At 38.5% G+C, this 19,040-nt stretch overlaps 1 protein-coding gene across 2 annotated transcripts; it reads right to left on the minus strand.

Moving 5' to 3' along the window:
- Nucleotides 1–1,375: 1,375 nt before the first annotated feature.
- Nucleotides 1,376–18,384, minus strand: LOC122082658 (probable protein phosphatase 2C 8). Of its 2 annotated transcripts, none has more exons than XM_042650359.1 (11): nt 18,032–18,384; nt 16,710–17,162; nt 16,229–16,337; nt 14,000–14,036; nt 12,869–12,913; nt 12,494–12,546; nt 11,019–11,180; nt 5,517–5,600; nt 4,641–4,730; nt 4,490–4,537; nt 1,376–2,206 (listed from the first exon to the last, which is right to left on the minus strand). In XM_042650359.1, exons 2-11 carry the CDS (start codon nt 17,141–17,143, stop codon nt 2,096–2,098), a joined length of 1,173 nt encoding a protein of 390 aa, XP_042506293.1. In that variant the 5' UTR covers nt 17,144–17,162; nt 18,032–18,384; the 3' UTR covers nt 1,376–2,095. The 2 variants fall into 2 exon arrangements, with proteins under 2 accessions (XP_042506293.1, XP_042506291.1); XM_042650357.1 differs by having other exon boundaries at nt 16,710–17,212; nt 18,032–18,382.
- Between the last annotated feature and the right edge of the window lie 656 nt (nt 18,385–19,040).

Below are 19,040 nucleotides of genomic sequence, written 5' to 3' on the forward strand. Positions count from 1 at the left end.
TGTAGTTCATGCATTCGTGACTAACCTTGTTCATGAACCTTCTTGTATGTCTATGTGAAGATATAGGCCATACGAGAATTGCAAATTGAAAACATATATAATAATTTCAGGCTTTTGAATTGTTGAGATAAACAACTACTTCAGTTTTCTATCAAGAACATTTTTTTTTAGGGCTGGGTGGGGGAGAGTTGATTAATTGAAAAATATATTAAAATGAAGGAAAAAAGATTTTCCCTATGCCGTAGTGTAGATTATATTCCATCACAGGTCCTGTCACATAATAAACTGTGGAGTTCATACTGACACTCTCTTTCATTTCTGACCCATATGGATCTCATGTGAAAAATACCATGCGACACCAAAATCTTAAGAGGTTAAGTTTGTTTGACAGGATTCATTGTACTAACAGACAATCCCACCCACAAATAAGATACTTGGCGCTGATCTACAGTGAATAATGGAAACCAATCCCCAATTAGGTTATTCTGATAGATTCTTTTGTTGAGCAACTCTTTAAGGATACATGATCTTAAAAATATTCTGATACATGGAAGGTTAGCTTCAACATCACTTTCTTTACTCTGTCTTTGCTAATTAATATTCCTCCATGAGGCTGTGATCATGTTTGCATCACCATCCTTATCCTAGTCCATTTTTCTGTCACCTTCTCTTCATGGAGTACTACTCTTCCATCATAGAAAGGGTTAGAAACCTTAAGACTGCAAAGCCCTGAATTGTATATGAAAGAGAGATTAAATGGAACAGACACAAGATCTGATCCTCTGATTCAATCGAAGAACGGTCCTTTGGACGTTCGTCAATAGAATAAAATCATAGAAAGGGTTAGAAATCTTAAGATTGCAAAGCCCTGAATTGTATTTGAAAGAGAGATTAAATGGAACAGACACAAGATCTGATCCTCTGATTCAATCGAAGAACAGTCTTTTAGACGTTCGTCAATAGAATAAAATCACCACGCATAAAGAGATTCTCACTTTACCTTGACTGATGAAAAACTGTCGCCTTTTGTTTTTGTTTTGAACAACAATCGTATAACTTGGATATCAGTGTCTACAAATGCTATGTCACAGCATTGAAGACCTGTTTGGTAAGCAACTTGCCGAAACCGATGTAGATCAGAATTGAGGATTTCATGCGAATATGCAACAGCTATAAGAGACTCCAAGGAGGTTCAATTCCTGTTTAAGAGTGGTTTGGTAAGCAACCTGCCTATACAGATTTGATAATTGGCATGAGGGCCATCTGTAACATGATCTTCATTCCTCAGCACCATTTCTTCTGCTACACAATTTTGGACATTATTTTACTGGTGAAAGGTAACTACAAGCAGCTAACAATATCAATTAGCTTGAAGTGCAAACAAATTATGGCTCAGCCATCTTAACTGAGATAATTTTTCCAGAGACATTGTTTCCAACTATGACATTTAGCATCATAGAAGTTAATATTGTTGGACAATGTAGCGCCAAATTGCTTTTGAGACACTTAAGGAACATCATCCAGAAATAAGGCAACAAAAACCAACTCCCATGGTGGCTGCTCTCTGAAGACTGGAAATGGCTGATGAAGTTGCTACTTGCCAGGAATCTCAAGTTTCATTCAGATGATTTAACATAGAGGGCCATCAAATCAGAGCATCTGAGCAGCCTCCCATTGTGGCTTCACAATCTGCTGCGCCACAAATCATTTGCTTGAAATGGGATTCCAGTTATGCCAAAAGTAGAAAACAATGGCTGCACTTCACCCAAGAATACCATACATAGAGCACAGATTACTCAATTCCTCAGGATTCCAATACTAAAAAAATACATATAGAGCACAGATTACTCAATTCCTCAGGATTCCAATACTAAAAAAATACATACATTCTGCCAAAACTGGCACATTCCTCTTACATATTTCCTGAACTCATCAGAATTTGAAGATCTGGTGTCTGGTGTGCAAGAACCGGCCAAAGGAACAAAACCCATATCAAAGAGTGACTGGATGTATGACAAGATCCATCAACAGAAACCCCAAACAGAAAACAACCAACACCTAATAACTCCCTTAAAGATCACAACAGGAGCATCATTTACTTGTGCCTGAAAACAATGACAATGGCAGTGCAATTATCTTTGCAACGCCGCTCAAGGACAGCTTCTTTTACAAGACGGCGGCTCACAGCACTAACAGGTAAACCCTCCTGCCAAGAAAACAAGGAAACAACAATTTAAAAGCCTTTAATAGTTACGCTGACACAAATCTATGGTTGCACAAACACCACTCATCACAAGTAGTTTTCTTGCTCAGTTCTGGATAAATAGCTTCATGATAACAAAGGAGATGCATAAATGCTTTCAATGGCATTGTCCCAGTGTAAGTATTCTTCACATTAGAATGGGCCCTTCCTTTTTGTGTATGTGGACTGGGAATTGGGGCTTAAGAAGAAACCACTATTTAAACCAACAGTTCATAAAATACCATTTCATGTTGTACGACACTCTTCCTAATTATCTGGAACTAGTATCACCATGTGTAGAAAGCAAGGTTTAAAAAATGTCTCAGTAAATGTTGGCTGATGCATTTCTAAGACCCAAGTTTCAAGAGAAAGGTAAATGGAATATAGAGTCGCAGTAAATGTTGGCTGATGCATTTCTGAGACCTAAGCTTCAAGAGAAAGGTAAATGGAATATAGAGATATGAAGGATCGCGCTGTATCGATCCAAACATAGACCAGAAAAATGACAAATCTATCTCTACATGTGATGTTTTGCAGTTCAAAGTTGTTATTCTGGTAGAATACAAATATTTGCATTAAAGGGTAAATGCAAATTCCAAACCATGTGATTTTTAAACCTGGCATAATTTTTTTTTTACAATCAACTTATACCTTTTGATCCAAAGTTTAGAATAATGTGGGAAATGCCAGAAAAATCATGTACAGCTGATATATTCCATCCTTATATTCATTCCAGCAATTATATAGCACTTTAATGAATTAACTTACTAATAAATGCTTCCTACATGAGTTATTATTAAGATCTTTATTATAACACAGAATCTTAAACCTGTTATCCAGATCCATCTACTAGTCCAACTGATTTCACACACTATCACAGATTCACAGTAACCCACCTCAACATATATCCTTTTCAGTTTCCCCAATCCTTTATTAGGCTTCACGTTCGCTGAATCATTCCTAGCATCACCTCAATTTATATGTTCACTGAATTATTCCTTTCATGTCCTATCCTTAGACTTGGTCATATTTGTCAAAATGTCTCAACTACCTCCCAATTTACTAAAAGAAATGCAGAAGAAACTGCCCTAATCTAAATGTATGGACTTCCATTACATAAGCAAGGATGATTTTATTCGGTAATTGTAAATAACAAACACTTTATACTACCATACAAATGTTAATCTAAAAAATATGCATCACTGTGTATATATCATTTCAACTTTCTATTCTTATTTGAGAAGGCTTGCAGTATAATGCATGTTCCAGCACAATTCCATATCTGTGCATAAATGATGTTACTTGACCTGTAACAATAACAGATGAGGCATAAGATAAAAACTCTAAAATTTCAAGCACCGGACATATGCTTCAGAATGATTAGACCATATTTAACTTAAGTTTGTTATTAGCATATGACTTCTGAACATGTATTCATGCTTTTATTTTTACCTAAATATTAATACGTGCTGATAGTGTTTCCACCATATTTCCTGGGGTTCCACATATTGGTACAATTTTCTGTATTTGTCAATTCAGCTCAAACTTTAACATACTAAAATGATCAACAAAATCCCTCAAAGTCTTAAAAGAGAAAAAATTACAAGGAAAACAAAAAAAAAAAGAAGGTGAAAAGTATTCAGAGGAGACAACTGCCAGCCTAGACAAGCCTAATGAACCAAATCACTGAGCTCGTAAAATTGACAGCATCTCAACTGAATAGTTTACTACTATTAAATAGAGAGATGTGAAGTTAGGATAACTGCTTTATAAATGTCTATGTTATTCCAGCATTAATAAACAAAGTTTGTTTAATGCTCCTTGACTCAAATTTCCCCAGTTTACTACAACAGTGTGATAGTGGGCGAGCCTGTGGTGGAATGGTTTATTTGCACTATTGCAACATGTTGGTCACAGGTACGAAACTTGGAAACAGCCTCTTCAGCGAAGCAGGGTGTAAGGCTGTGTACATTTGCCCCCCCCCCAAGACCCTGCAGTACGGGAGCCTCGTGCAGTGGGTTGCTCTTTTTTGTACTACAACAGTATGATCAAAGCCTAAATCAAACTCATCAATGCCTGCAGGGACAGATTTTTAAAATCATGTCCCACTAGGAAGCTCCAGATAGTGGGCATAGTGCCCAAAAATAACGATAGAGAAGACAAAATTACAGGAGAGAAAATAAAGGGTAAATCATCCAGGTCAATGAACTTCTTTCCTAACACAGAAGGGGTATGAGATACTCTTACCTTCAACAGTTTGTGAGTAAAATCAACAGCATCGCTTGGGCCGAATACCTGGTACAAATCAACAACATTAAGGTTATTATAATGGTAAAAATAAAAGCAATGGACGAATTATGTTTCTGAAAATAGTGTACGTAGTTGACAGAACACATACTCCCCACAGGCCATCGCAGCCAAGAATAATAAAGTGTTCTCTTTCTGTAAGATCAAAAGAGTGTACATCTGGAGTTGCAATAACGCCCACCTACAATGCATATTTTCCTTGTATATTATACATTTTCAAATGGATTCAAAAATAAATTTGTCACAATAATACATATAAATTCATAGATTGGCATTTATTAAGGATATTTCACCTCCACATGCTCAAGTGAGAAGAGATAAGAGGCCAGTTGGAGGTCAAAAGGACAAGGCAAGCCCAAAAAAGCTTGGTTTGAAGTGGTTAAGAAGACTTGAGGGATCCAGATTTAACAGATGTGATGGAATTCAGACACCCTCATCATATGTATGGAAGACAGCATCAGGCCTTAATATAAGGCCAACATTCCATTTTGGAATCATCATGACGATGTGGGGGCTCATGTAGTTAGCCAAATGGTGGTAATGGGGATCATAGGATTGGATTTTTTTTTTTTTGGATGAATATAGGATTGGATAATGGTCTCGCTTCAAAGGCTTTTTTTGGGGGGGAGGGGGGTGGCAGCGGTCACAATTAAGCAATAGTGTATGAAGTTTGACCAATTTCATTTTTTCCTACCAGTATAGAATCAATTTGGAGATATTGAAAGATCAAATCAAGCAATCATGTGTGTTTTGGCTAGTAATTAGAGAGTAATTCACCCTTTTTGCCCCTGGTAGTAAGTGAACTAATTGAATTAGAGGAAGGGAAAACCCTAGACACACCAATGCAAATTGTACATATTTGACCAAACACAACCAGTCTCACTCAACAAAGAATGCAGAAAATAGTAAAACATAAGAAAGTGTGCACAAGCAAAAGTCAGAACCATCAGAACAAAAAGTCAAAAACCTTCTTGAATTGACGATCACCAAAGGCTCTAGAAACTTCAAGACGCCCTTGTAGTCGTCCATTTGAACTCACGGAACCACCAGCCTAGAAAAGCAAAGGAAAAAGGTCATTAGCAAAGAAACAAAATCATGGTAAGCCCAAGGACATAACTAGCTGGCAATGTATAAATAAGGTACAGAAAACACAAGTTGAACAATAATATAACAGATTTGGATGTTTACTCCTATCCATACGGGTAATTTGGGACTTAGTTTCCTATGTTTTAAATAAGGGTACTGTGGACCTTGTGGTCATGTTCTATTCTAATGAGGGGTAGTACAGTCCTTGTATTTATTTCCTCTTATTATATAATGAATACCGCTCACGGTTAGAGGTTATTCTAATCTACTGTGAGTCTTATTCTCCTCCTCATCGATTTCTCTTTCCCCTTCTTCCTTCTTCTCTCCTTCTAATCTTCTAATATTGATTGTTTGTTGGTCTGATATTGCTACAATATGCATAAGCACTAAGATCATTACTGTTGTTTTATGGTTGTCCTTGTTGGCAACTCGGCCACGTGGCGGTGATGACGTGGCCAGTTTGGGTGACGTGGATGAAAATGATGACATGGCAGTGTCCAGTGTCACCGATGAGATAACAGAGCAGCTTGGTATGCATGGAGTGGTTTAATACATCATTAATAGGTGGTGCGGGTTTCTGGGTCAAAACTGGCAAAATTGGCCTATTTACGATCGAGGGCATTTTCGGCAATGAAAATGACATTTTTGGAAGATCGGTTCTTCATGAAAAAGATAGATTGTAATTTTCCTAGTCCAGTGCATTTGATTTCGTCACATTCCGATACTGTATGAAGAAGTTACGGCATTTATGGCAGTCAAGGGCAGTTTCGGCATTGAAGATGAATTTTTTAAAGGAAGCATTCTACATGTAACAATACGAAAAAAATACAATCTTTCCAACGGTTCTGATTTCATCGCATTCCGATTCCGTATGAGAAAGATACGTCATTGGAAAGGTGTAGGGGCATTTTGGTCTTTTTACATGGATGATTCAGATGATTGAGTCTTCTGAAAAGTCGTAGAGCATCCAGTTACGATTCCAACGCACTTCGTTTCATCTCGATCGAATATCATATGAAAAAGTTATAAGTGTTTCCGTAAAGTCGGTTCGAAAATCCAAACCGAAAATCCATCAGTTGCTCTCGGTGTTGGGTGGATTTTTCGGAATTTATTTTTGAAATTCGAAAGGCTTTTGTGTAATTTAAAGATTTTGAAGGTCTGAGTTGCAAGGGGTCTTTAAGCACTGAAACATATGGAGGCAGGGGCTTGATTGTAATAAAGAGGAGTAAAGGGAAGTGAAATGGACGGCCAAGATTCGACCACGTAGGCTTGATGCCCATCCAAAGGCTACTGAGATTTTGCGCTGACATGGACGAGATAGATGCTTGCGCGTAGAATTTGATTGGTTACGTGCATAATTCTTGATGCACTGGCGCTACACCTTATCAAGGTATGTTGTGGTGTTTCGCGCGTGTAAGAAGATATAAAAAGATTCCGATCTTAATGATCCCATGAAATATGATTAAAGCCATCATGGAGGATTCGGATCCAACGGTCGATATGCATTTCTCTTTTGTGAGTGGGAGACAAGCTCCCTTAAAATCCAGAAAAGCAACCAATCATAGATCGACAACACTTCTGACGATGCCAACGCCTACGTCATGATGACGTCATCGAGATTCAAATTTAATGGTTTGGATCCATAGTCCGTTGGTTTAATCCGACGGCTTAGATTACAAGATCTTTTATATGAGATCTACGGTCAGATTTCGCCCCTGTTGCGCGCGCCGCCAGTGTAGCCTACGCCACCCCTACGAAGATTCCATTTCAAGCTATCTCATTGCTCCAACTTCAAATGGTCATATCTCCCTCATTTTAACTCGGATTTGGGTGAACCAAGTTGCAGCTTCTTCGTTTTTTCAAGCCCTACACCATGGAAGCAAGAAATATGAGGTTTGAGTGAAGGAAGGCTACGGTTTTGGTAGGAGAAGCTTCCCCCTCTTTGTTGGTCCTTGAATGAACATACATTCTTGATGATAAATGTTCTTAGGCCATTAAATGAGGTAAAAGAGGTGGTTGAAGTGTGTTAATGCTACATTAACTCAAAGCCAAGGAAGAAGAGAAGAAAGCAAGGATGTGTTTGCTTTGAAGAGCAAGAAGCCAAGGAGAGAGAAGGTGTGAGCACCAAACTTGTCAGTACAAGTTTCCAGTCATCCCATCGGTTGTGAGATTCTCTAACCTTTGATTTTACATTACATGTATGTATGTATGTTAGGGTTAGTTGTGGATGAATGTATACATGCTAGGTTAGTTGTGGATGAACTGTAAGCATGCTAGCTAGTTGTGGATGCATATGCTAGGCAGAGCTTGACTGTAGGGCATTGATATAAGCCCAATTTAATTGTATTATTTATTGTGTGCTTAGTGGGTGCTAAGCACCGGGAGTGGGTGCTCCCGTGTAGTGGGTGCTACACATTGTATCGGCACTACGAGTGCCATCTCAGCTTCGGCTTGAGAAAATTGGGTGTGGGTGCTCCCGACTGTGGGTGCAGTCAAAAATAGTGTATTGAGTAGGTACGAAGCCTTTACAGGCACTACTCCGGGGATGTAGGCAAATTGTCGAATCTCGTAAAAACCCTGTGTTGTGGGTGCTTGTTGTTTGCATTTTATATTGAAGTGCGTGGAATGTGGAATGGGTGTGCATACTTGGAAGTGCCTATGAGAGGCTGAGTATGCATACGACTGTGTGCAAACAGGGACAGGTATATCAGGTTTTTCTTGGCCAGACATCAGACAGGTTTTTGGGGATTGGAATTGGATTCACTGATTCACCCCCCCTCTCAGTGACTGCCGGGTTACAACAATTACAGCTATTTTAGCACAAAATGCTTGCATTTATGACCATGCACTACTTACTTGAGCAAAGACAACAACCCCCCCCCCCCCAACGCCAACCCCCAAAAGCAGAAAATAAATAAAAAATGAACCTAAAACAGACATGGAAACAAGCTAAAAGATAAGATCTAGCAGCAAGTTTAGCTATATCCAACCCCAACCAAAATCAATTGGTCACTTGGTTGTTTTTCACCAGAAAACATGAAAAAGCAATAGAATTAAGGAGGAGAGAATCAGGGAAACCAAAAAAATAGGAGTCTAAAACCCACTTACCATACTTATGCATTGAATGGTAATTGGTAACGCGTACAATGTATTGGAACCAGTGCAAGTGTGCAGCTCATACTTTGATACTCTTTGATAGTTGAGAAGAATCTTATTCCCTCCCCTCACTTTTTTGTAGATACTTGAGGCCTTTGGTTTCCCTGTTTTTATTTGTTGGCTGAAAAAAACTGCTATACATGGAAACAAATTGTAGGATATGTTCTGATACTCTAAGCGCCCGTACTGAGAATATGGGAAATCTAATGGAATCTATAGGTATGGTATGGAAGTGTGTAAAATCCAGTATTATCTTTTAGACCATTGAACTATCTGGCCAATCCTTACCCAACATGAAAATTTACCCATACAAGCCTAGGACTCCAAATTTTCCTTGCTCAATTTGCACAGAAGTGGGTAGAGGAACAAAGACTGGAAATTATTCTTCCATATCCATTGCAAATGCAAAAGCACCCAGGGGAGAGAAAAGAATGATAAAAAACACATAACAAGGAGCTAGTGGTTACATCGCTAGATTAAGGGTAAAGTAAAGAAGAAACCTCAAGATCCAAATTTGAATTCTATGAGATGGAAATGGTTACAAGTTTAGAATAACAATTCAACTCAATGCAACAAAGCCTTACACCAACTAAATGAGGTCAGCTACATGGATCCTCTTTGGGCATTTAACTTCAATCAAAGCCATGTTTGTTCTTTTCATCATCTTTTAACATAAAAAGTTCCTTTATTGCCAATTAGAAAGAAATAAAACTTATATAAGAAACGGCCATATTTGTTGCTACCCAATGCCATTCATGTCGTTTCTCATCACTTTCATGCATACATTGAGAGATTAAATAAATAAATGATTAAAGGCCATATTTGTTGCTAACCCAATGCCATTCATATCTTTTCTCATCACTTTCATGCATCATCAACAACAAGAACAACATCCAAAACCTTATCCCAACTTAATGGGGTCGGTTACATGTGGATTCCAAGCAAGGACGAGTGCAAGGATCCATGCAAAAAGATTTACGGGTTATGGCTAATTATAATAAGTTCAGACTGTCAACTTGACGCATCAATAAATAAATAAATAGATGATTATAATAGATAATAAAATAGCTTGGTTCCATGCAAGAATGTCAGCTTGGGTGTAAACAATGTGAGGCAGGTTTAATAGTGCGCACCCCTGCCCGCTTTTTCTAGCTTGCTTTGGCATGTATGATACTACAATCCAAATCTAACCCCAGCTAGATTATCCAACCTACGCAGGCTTGATGTCTTGTGGCATGGTGCATAGTGTTGATTGGATGATTGAAATTTGGGACTTGTTCAATGTTGGGGATCTTATCAGTTCATCATGCTTTCAATTCTTTGGAGTTCGGGGTGATCACGTTGTGAAGTTTTTTCCCCCCCCCAACACCACCCCCCACCCCAAAAAAAAAATAATAATAAATAAATAACCTTTTCTTTGTGGTCCCTTCAAATTTAGCCTTTTCAGCAGCCATTCATCAAATCATGTCTCCACTATTTCCTTTTAACATAGATTCTGTTCTACCTTCCATGAGAGAGAGGGGGGGGGCTCATGTTGGGCTTGGTTTTTGAGCCCTCAGGATGATTATTAGGTTGGGTAGGTTCATAACTTGAGTGCCCAACCCTTGGGATTCGGTTGATCCTCATTAGCCAAATCAAATCCTAATACCAGGCCACTGATTTCACTTTTGCAAAATTTTCATGCAACACTGTCACAACAGCTTATCCAAAAAGCTGGAGCTGTTATGTAAAGGCCACGACAACACCCCCTGCACATGCAGACCACACACACACACACACACAGAGCTCTGCAGATGTCACCATCATATGGCACCAAGGGGGCACAACAACAGAAAACAAAAACCCCTCACACTTAGTCACACTTACCAAGGATCAAACAGTTGAGTCCCCAACCTCCTGGTTCTGATACCATGTGAAAAGGTTTATAAACAAGAAAAGCAGTACTTGCATAGAGAAGAGGAAGAAGAAGATGAGAAAAGAACAGCTATACAATTAGGATGTGTAGTTACCCTAATCGATATCACTAGGTATACTTATAGCATTGAGATAATCTCAATTACAATGATGCCACTCAGTATATGTGTAACTACTTATATACACATACACTAAATGAAAAGAGATAATAAGAAAATACCAGGTACCCTACAGCCTACGGAACCACTAAACTTTAACAAACACAAAAGAAAATGTATACTAATTTTAAATTACATGAATATATAGTCCTCACCTTCTGGATGCGAGCACGTTCCTTTGGAAAGATAGCTTTATGTTCTCTTGTCAAAAGAATGGCTTTTAATGCACTGTTTGCATTAACATTATTCTCCGATCCATCAGCACTGGATGATCGCGCCAACACTGCTTTTGCGTCTCCAATATTAGCAACAAAAACCTACATAATGCAGTAGTCATAGATCTCTAGGTTAGGGTACATGACAAAGATTGTAAGAGAACAAAAGATACAAAAAATATACAAACAAAAGAAACTACAGTAACATTACAAAAGAATAGAGGCATACTTTGGCAAATAAAGTTTTGGGATGCTTTTCAATCTGTACAGCATCTTTTTTTAAATCAATAACCAAATTTTATTGCAAGAAAAGGAGCTACATACGGCAACAATAAGAGCTGCCACAAATGGCAGAACCCTCAAGAGGGACTACCCACAAGGATAAGAGCCCAAATACATAATATCCCTACAAACCCCCCCCCCTCCGAATTAGCCCATTCATAAGCCAAAAAATTCGCTAATCGACTCTTCCATATGACAGTATAGTTAATATTGGAGGTCGAAGATAAAGCTTTCCACATCAGGTGAATATATCTCCATGGACCTCCATCCTTTCCTGAAGCCAACCAATCATGATCTTAGAGTCTTCTTCAATGATTAAGTCTCTCCACCCTTGCCAAAGGGCTATCTCTATCTCTATACCACTAACGGCTGCATTAAACTCTGGAGTAGCAGAATCACAAACACCAGTGGAACCAGAAAACACAAATGATATAGATCCATCAAGGTTTCTTAACACAGACCAAATCCCCACTAACCCTGGATTGCTAATGGAGCTGCCATCAATGTTGAGCTTAATCAAATTGTGGGGGTGGGGGTGGGGGTGGGACCAATATGCTGAGTACTATCATGGGAGACTATAGACAAAACAAACAGCCAAAGAACAAGAACTGACAGTACCGTCATGAAACTGAGTTGCAAACCAAGGACTCACATTCTCTCCAACTGAGACCTCAGGGGCTTGATAGAGGACCCTTGGGCTACTCCATTGGGCCTGGTCCCAACTTCATCCGAGCTTTGACGAGAGAGAAGATATGTTGGAACTCCAGGACTGATGGTAACCCCAGTTCTGATTCCCCCCCCCCTGCGGTGCAGCCTCTATTTGATCCCTCTACTCTTCTAGAACTCCAACAAAGGCAAAATAAGGAGGGTGGTTCTTTGCCAACTCTCAAACCTCCCTCTGATATCAAGTTCAAAATGATAACAGTGAACAAGAGGTAGTAAGATGATGGAAATAGGTAGAGAAGAAGAGAGGAGGAAGAAGAATACGTTGAATGCTTGGGGAGAGAATCAATTTCCCTCCCCTAATATTGACTCACTAGCTTATAACATGACGATTTCCATTACCCATACTGACATAAGATAGCCTATGAGGTAAAAGGTAAAAATGCAATACAAGATAATAGCAAACTTACTGTTTGTCCTAACACCCAGACGCACACAGCTGTAGCACCATCTTGCCGTTCCCCTATATAGGATTTAACATTTAACAAGTCAGAGTAAGATAATAATAGAAACCAAAAGCTATAAGAAAGTTTAGTTGTTGCCATGAAAACTCTAAGCAACTGTAGAAGATCCCGGATTTTTTTTTTTTTTTTGGGGGGGGGGGGTGTGTGGGGGGTGGGGGGGTAGGGTTTGAACTCCAACTTGTTAAATTGGTGACCAGGGTTCAAACACATCCTCACCCAAAAACTAACAGTCTTAACACATGCAAAGTGGAAGACATTGTTCCAATAATTAACAGCCAGAAAAACATGATGAGTCAAGACATCTAATTAATAGTATTGTACCTGCTAAACTTTCTTGAAGAAGAGCTTCATCCGTTTTCCGGAAGCCTAAACATTTGGGTACAACAAGTGTTGGAAAAGACTTGTTAAAATGAAAAAACAAACTCCTATTCAACAATGACATAAGAAATGAAAAGGAAGAGGCTTCCTTTCTAGAGGCAAGTAAGACAATGAACATACAAAATAAACATGGCATATCAAAGAGAAATCTCTACATCAATATCAACCAAATAAAGACACAAGTTGAGAAGCATAATTAACCATTGTTTCCATGCAAGGCCACATATACTTATTGGTCGGTAAACTTGTGAACAACATTACGAAGCAAGCTGAGGTTAGCAAGGTTGGAAAGGGTACAAAAAAAATCAACACAAGGGGGGGGGGGGGGGGGGGGGAGAGACTGGTATGCATGTGTGTGAAAAAGAAAGTGGGGCCAAAGAAAGAGACCTCAGGCTGAAAAGCTCTCAATAAAAATTCAGAAAAGAAGAATTTGAAACTCAAAGGACACACCAGCACAGTAATCGGAGGAAAGAACAATCAGAGAAATTAATCAAGATTTTGAGAAGGGAAGCAAGGTGAGGGGAGCGAGAGAGAGAGCTCAAGGAGAATGCCTAGTGCTTTAGGTGACATTGTGAAGACATATCCCTGAGAAGGTTAGAACAGAATTTTGATCACCAAACCACACTACTTTGTCTCTACATTTTAAACGGGAGTTAATTTCTTTCAGTGCTTTCCCACCCCAATTCTCAACCCGTATATATTTTGAAATTTTTACTTTCAGTAATAAAAAATTTGAAATTGCACTTTCTTATTGGTTGCCATTATCTTATTACTTTAAGAAAAATCAAAAGACAATCCTCCCTTTCATAAGAACCCCCCCCCTCCCACAAGATCTATTTACTCTGTGTGTGTGTGTGTGTTTCTGTCTGTCTCCCCTTCCCCTCCCCCCCTCCCAAGGCTTTGCTAGTTACAGAAATCAGCACTACCTGAATATAATAAAACTAAGAATTCAACCTCAAGTAAAATACACATTGTTTTTTAAGCTCAAAAAAATGTGCTAACCTCATCAACAATTGAAAAAACTCATAATTTTTCTTCACAAGGACTATAATTAAGAGGTACAGAAAATAGTACCTTCCAGAATGGCCTTTTTTGCTGCTTTTACATCCATCTGAAAATGTCATAAAAGAGGATTAATGAAAAATGGATCAGAGAAAGCATGTACATAACATAAATGATGTATTATAAGTCAATAGCAACAAGCTTAGTCAGTAAATTAACAAGTCAAAAGAAAAATGTGTTGGATATCTAAAGCAGAAAGTTCATTAAAAAGAGAGGGGGGGGGGGGAAGGGCAAATGTATTCACAATTTTGGGCCAGTATATTATACAGTGATTAAATAGCTGCAGCTGGCATCACGTTTAAAGAGTATAGAGACTCCTGTGTTTAATAATGAAAAATGCAAACAACATATTTTAACAATTTCATTCCTGGTCTAATGGAAAAGGAACATCTGGCAATTATCTAAGTGTTTAAGATTTTTCACCATTCAAACAATTTAAGAGATGCAGTTGTCTTGGGGTTAAAGCTCAGGTATGTGGTGAGGATCTTGTGTTTGATAAACAAGAAGTTATGTAGGATGGTGGTTGTACCTATGCATGACAAAAGGCTCTACCTATATGGTATAGTGGTATACTAACCAATTATTTAAAAATAAGTATTAGAGAAACTGATAAAACAAAGCCCACAGTAATCATTTCAACAGAAAATAATCAGAATTAAATTAATAAAATTTGCAGTCAGCTAATTACCAATCCTTGAAAACGAAATATTATAAAACTTACAATTTGCAAGATTGAGATTTGCAGTACATAAGGGAGAACGAATTTCAAATGAAGAAGGGGGAGGGGGAGGGGGAAAAACACAAGAACTCAAAAAAGAAAGTGAGGTAACCACGTAAGGTGCATCAATTAGTCAGCCAAATGCTCCAACAATAACAACAACAACGACAAGAATAACCATAACAGTTATAGTAATTGGAATTGGAATAAACAGAGAGATACAAAAGTACATAAAATTCAATGTTGATCAAGCATCAAATAAGAAGAGATGATCCAAGTGAAGGAATCTCATCTTTAGTCTCCAGCTGATTAAAAAATTTTGTTATGGCAATATCAATGACCCTAGTAACTGGCACTTGAACAAATTAAAGTGGGAGACCACAAATAAAATATGGAATTGAACATATCTAGTGCTAAAAACTAAGGGTTCCTGACCAGGATTTCACCTTTGAAATTTCAAATTTTTAACAAAAACATCAGCTAGGAAACATAAACAACTATCAGCAAACTATAATTACTCTTTTTTAAACCATTTGTAAGTAGATGCATGTGTTTGGGAAGATATTATGCTTGACCCAAAAGTATTCAGTGAGCTGGCATGCAAGCTGCTTTTCATGGGAAATATCCAGAGTTAAAGGTTTTTGAAGGAAGCATCCAGTTCTTAGGGACTGCTATATCACCTGCTGGGCCCAGTAGTAGCATTACCTTCAGAAAATAAATTTTACAAGAAAATTGGAAGCATATTGTTTCATGGAGCCATGGCAGTGGCCAGCCACCTGATGTCTAGGCAACCCTAGGCAAGGCTAAGGCACCCAAGTAGACTGCCATCTGGCACATCCCAGGCCATATTTCATAAAGTAGGGTTATAAAGGTCAAAAAAGGAACACAATCCCCCCCCCCCAATAAAAAAAAAGTGAGATTATAGAAACATATGACAGTTTATATAATTGAAATTTATAACATGCTGAGTGCAAGATCATCATATCAGATCTAGGACCATAAAGCCACATAAGGCAACAGCCATCTAGGACCCCAAGACCGCCTTCTAACCTACGCAACAACTTGACAATGCCTTGACAATATGACTGGAAGAGTATTATAGAATGACTCCCTACATTGGATTTACCATGCGCAATCTTGAAGTTAAGTAAATCTCAAAAACTTATTTTAAATTTCGGTTCCCAAACCTGTGTTGCTTATATTAGTTCAACCCAAAATTATTTGAAAAAATAAATAAATAGATAAATAAAATAAAAAAATCAGTACCGTGCTATCCCATAATGAACATCTTAGGCTCAATATGCACCAAGGATGTCAGTATGTATCATGTTTTCTCTTCTGCTTTCATTGTTTACTTCTCTTTCTAGGTCAAGTTTGGGACTATCACCAGCACATAAAAAATGCAAACTTGAAATTGAGATTGTATTTGTTATTTAGAATTTGGATATTATCTGTTGAAACCATTATATCTACAAATTGCTCCATAACACAAATAATAAGACAATCAGACAAGGCAAACACACCAACTCACGTGGTAACCCTGCTGAAAGAACATTGACATGTAAATGTTTTTGTGCATACTCAGCAGCCAAGCGACCTCCATGTCCATCATAAATTGCAAAGTGTGCACATCTGTTAGAAAGTGTCACATAAATAACTAAGACATCAATTGTCACAGTTAGAAGGTTTGACTCGAAGAGAAGAAACAATAATTGATTTTTAAATTCTTGGACTAGACCGAGGAAAAATTGCCAACCAAACTTAAGTTTGTGAAACATATGTACAAATTTATAAAGAAAATAAGGATGAATTCAAGATGATATCTCTTTGGTACAATAAACAGAAGCACAATAACTAGCATGTGAGTAGTTTTTTAATTCCATAACCACCTACTGAAGATAACAAAAGTTGTGTGATGAGCAATTGTAAGGGGGAGGAGAAGCTTAGTAAAGAGGAATACACAGAAAGCAAAAGGGCAATAGAAAATGAATTAAGAGGTGACACCTCAATTTCCCAGGAAATTCCAAGCTTGCATCTGGAAGTACAACCCAAGCATCTTCCATTGTGTGGCGAGAACCTTTATCTTCAGCAGCATCTCCGTCGACAATACAGGACAACTCACCAACAGCTGATGATGAGCAATTCTCATCACATGAGACCTTATTTTCAGAAGAATCACTTTGCTTGCTCAACTGATTCTCTTCTTCCCCATCCTTTGACATGCCCGATTGAAGAGTCTTCCCACTCGTTCCAGACAAAACTGGCTGATTTTCATGGTTATCCACATGTTCCTCTGACTTCACAGTTCCTAAATCCAACCCATTAATTTTGGACTTCTTGGTGACTGTGTCTGCATCGTGCAGGTCACCTCCACGCTTATGATGAGCAAAGCCATTTAAATCCTTGTTTTGTGTGATAGAATCATTATTGTCACTCATTGTGGACAATGTAAGATTCCTCCTAAAAGACTATAGATTGAACCAAACCATCGATTGTCACAAGGATGACTGCAAAATAATATTACCATTAATCCCCACAAAGGAGAACAGAAAAACCAAATAAATGAATTAATTAAAATCAGTGGTAAAGGAACTAAGGAAATAGCCTAAAACTATAAAAGTGCAAACAGGTGGTGAGAACAAGAGCATCTCATTTTGCGTGGGGATAGTGTATATGTTGCTTATTCCTTGCAGACCACTGGGCTTCGGAGGAAGCATAGACATTAATAAATCTCAAGCTGCATCTCTCCAGTAGTCCAATCTCTATATACCTCTTCTCTACCCATTTCCCAGCCTGTAAAATATCCTCCACTTCTCATATTTCAAAAACAGTAAGGCTGCAGCTAATCAGCACGTTATAGTGACGTTCGGAGAATTTTATTTTCTCCTCTTGTTCCTCAGAGCAACCCACATTGAAAATCTTCCTTTCGAATTCTATACTGACCAATGACCCTAGAATTTGACACCAAATTACGAAATTCGAGAGGCCATGAATAATCACTGTAGTCTACAGGAATTAAACAAGTTCTTCATCAGAATCATACGGATAATTGTGTCAATAGGAGCTGTTTTCAAATGAATTATTGAGGGGAACTCAATGAAAACGGCAACAATGTAACTAAACCCTTTATAAACTGAATCGGCACTATTCATCGACTTCGGTGTCTCAGATGAGAACCAAACAAGGATTAAAAGATATAAGTAATGAGAACAGTAGTGAATGAAAGGAAGTGAATTAGGAGATTTGAAGTACTAAAGACTACGAACTCCGAATAACCAGGGGAGAAAAGAGGGACAAGATCCATATAGAAGACCAGACGAACTAACCTCAATGATTTCGAAGTTAAACGTTGGAAGCTCGATTCCAATGAGCTGAAAGAAAAAACCGTTGGGAGTTCCAGCGAAACAGGCGTTCGATGGTCGGGACTCGGGAGTGCGCGTATGTGCAGCCAACGGTACAGGAAGGGAGTCCGGAGTCTCCGGACCAATCACCGATCCAGACAGTATCTCGTGACTACGAACTACTCACCCAGTTGCCCTCGCCGGCTCGCCCCGTTGGCTGTCTTATGATGTAGCGATAGATAACAAGGCGGGAAATGAGGTGCGTGTGGCGCGCCGCGCACCATGTGCAAGGCACCGGTATGTACAGCCGTATCGGCACCTGATACGTATTGGTATCGCCGGAAAATAATATGTATAAGGTTTTTTTTTCTTTTTTTTTAACCCGAATATTATTTGGGACTGGGAAGCCCGTAAAGCATTATTAATAAAACAGTAAATAATACAAGGGGAGACATAACCCGCCTTACCCGAACTCAAACAACAAAGGCACTGGCACTCTCAAAACACCACCAGACAACCCAAAGGAAAAATTACATTCTAAAAATTGGTCACCTAGATTTGTCTTCCCTAATGATTCGATTAAGATCTCTATGAAGAGTTTGATCACCAAGAAAAATAGATCCTGTAGTTGAAGTACACGTCGAGTTCGCTAGCCAATTTGCTGCTCTGTTATTTTCCCGAAAAGAGAAAGAGATTTGAGTTCTAAGAGAGTCACATAGAGTCATAACTTCATCATACCAATACCAGCAACTCCATTGCTCACATAACTTGTTAAACACTGAATTCACAAATCAATGTAGAATCTTAGTTAATAGAAAAATTGAGAGGCCCATACCCATACATAACCTTAACCCATCCCTCAAGGCACGTAGCTTAGCCACAGAATTAGAACAAACACCATAGAAACTAGAGAAAGCTGCAAGCACCTTGCCTTCCTTATTTCCGATGAAACCTCCCCCTCCATTAATACCAGGGGTTTCCTTTGCTAGCGCCA

Source organism: Macadamia integrifolia, chromosome 6 (assembly GCF_013358625.1).
Source record: "Macadamia integrifolia cultivar HAES 741 chromosome 6, SCU_Mint_v3, whole genome shotgun sequence".
NCBI classification, from domain to species: domain Eukaryota; kingdom Viridiplantae; phylum Streptophyta; class Magnoliopsida; order Proteales; family Proteaceae; genus Macadamia; species Macadamia integrifolia.

Coding starts and splice junctions, on each gene's coding strand:
- LOC122082658 (XM_042650359.1), bottom strand. CDS start 17,143: ATGAGTGACAATAATGATTCTATCACACAAAACAAGGATTTAAATGGC. Junction 4,538..4,640: donor GCTGCGATGGCCTGTGGGGA/GTATGTGTTCTG, acceptor GATTTGTACCAG/GTATTCGGCCCAAGCGATGC. Junction 2,207..4,489: donor TTACTCACAAACTGTTGAAG/GTAAGAGTATCT, acceptor TTTTCTTGGCAG/GAGGGTTTACCTGTTAGTGC.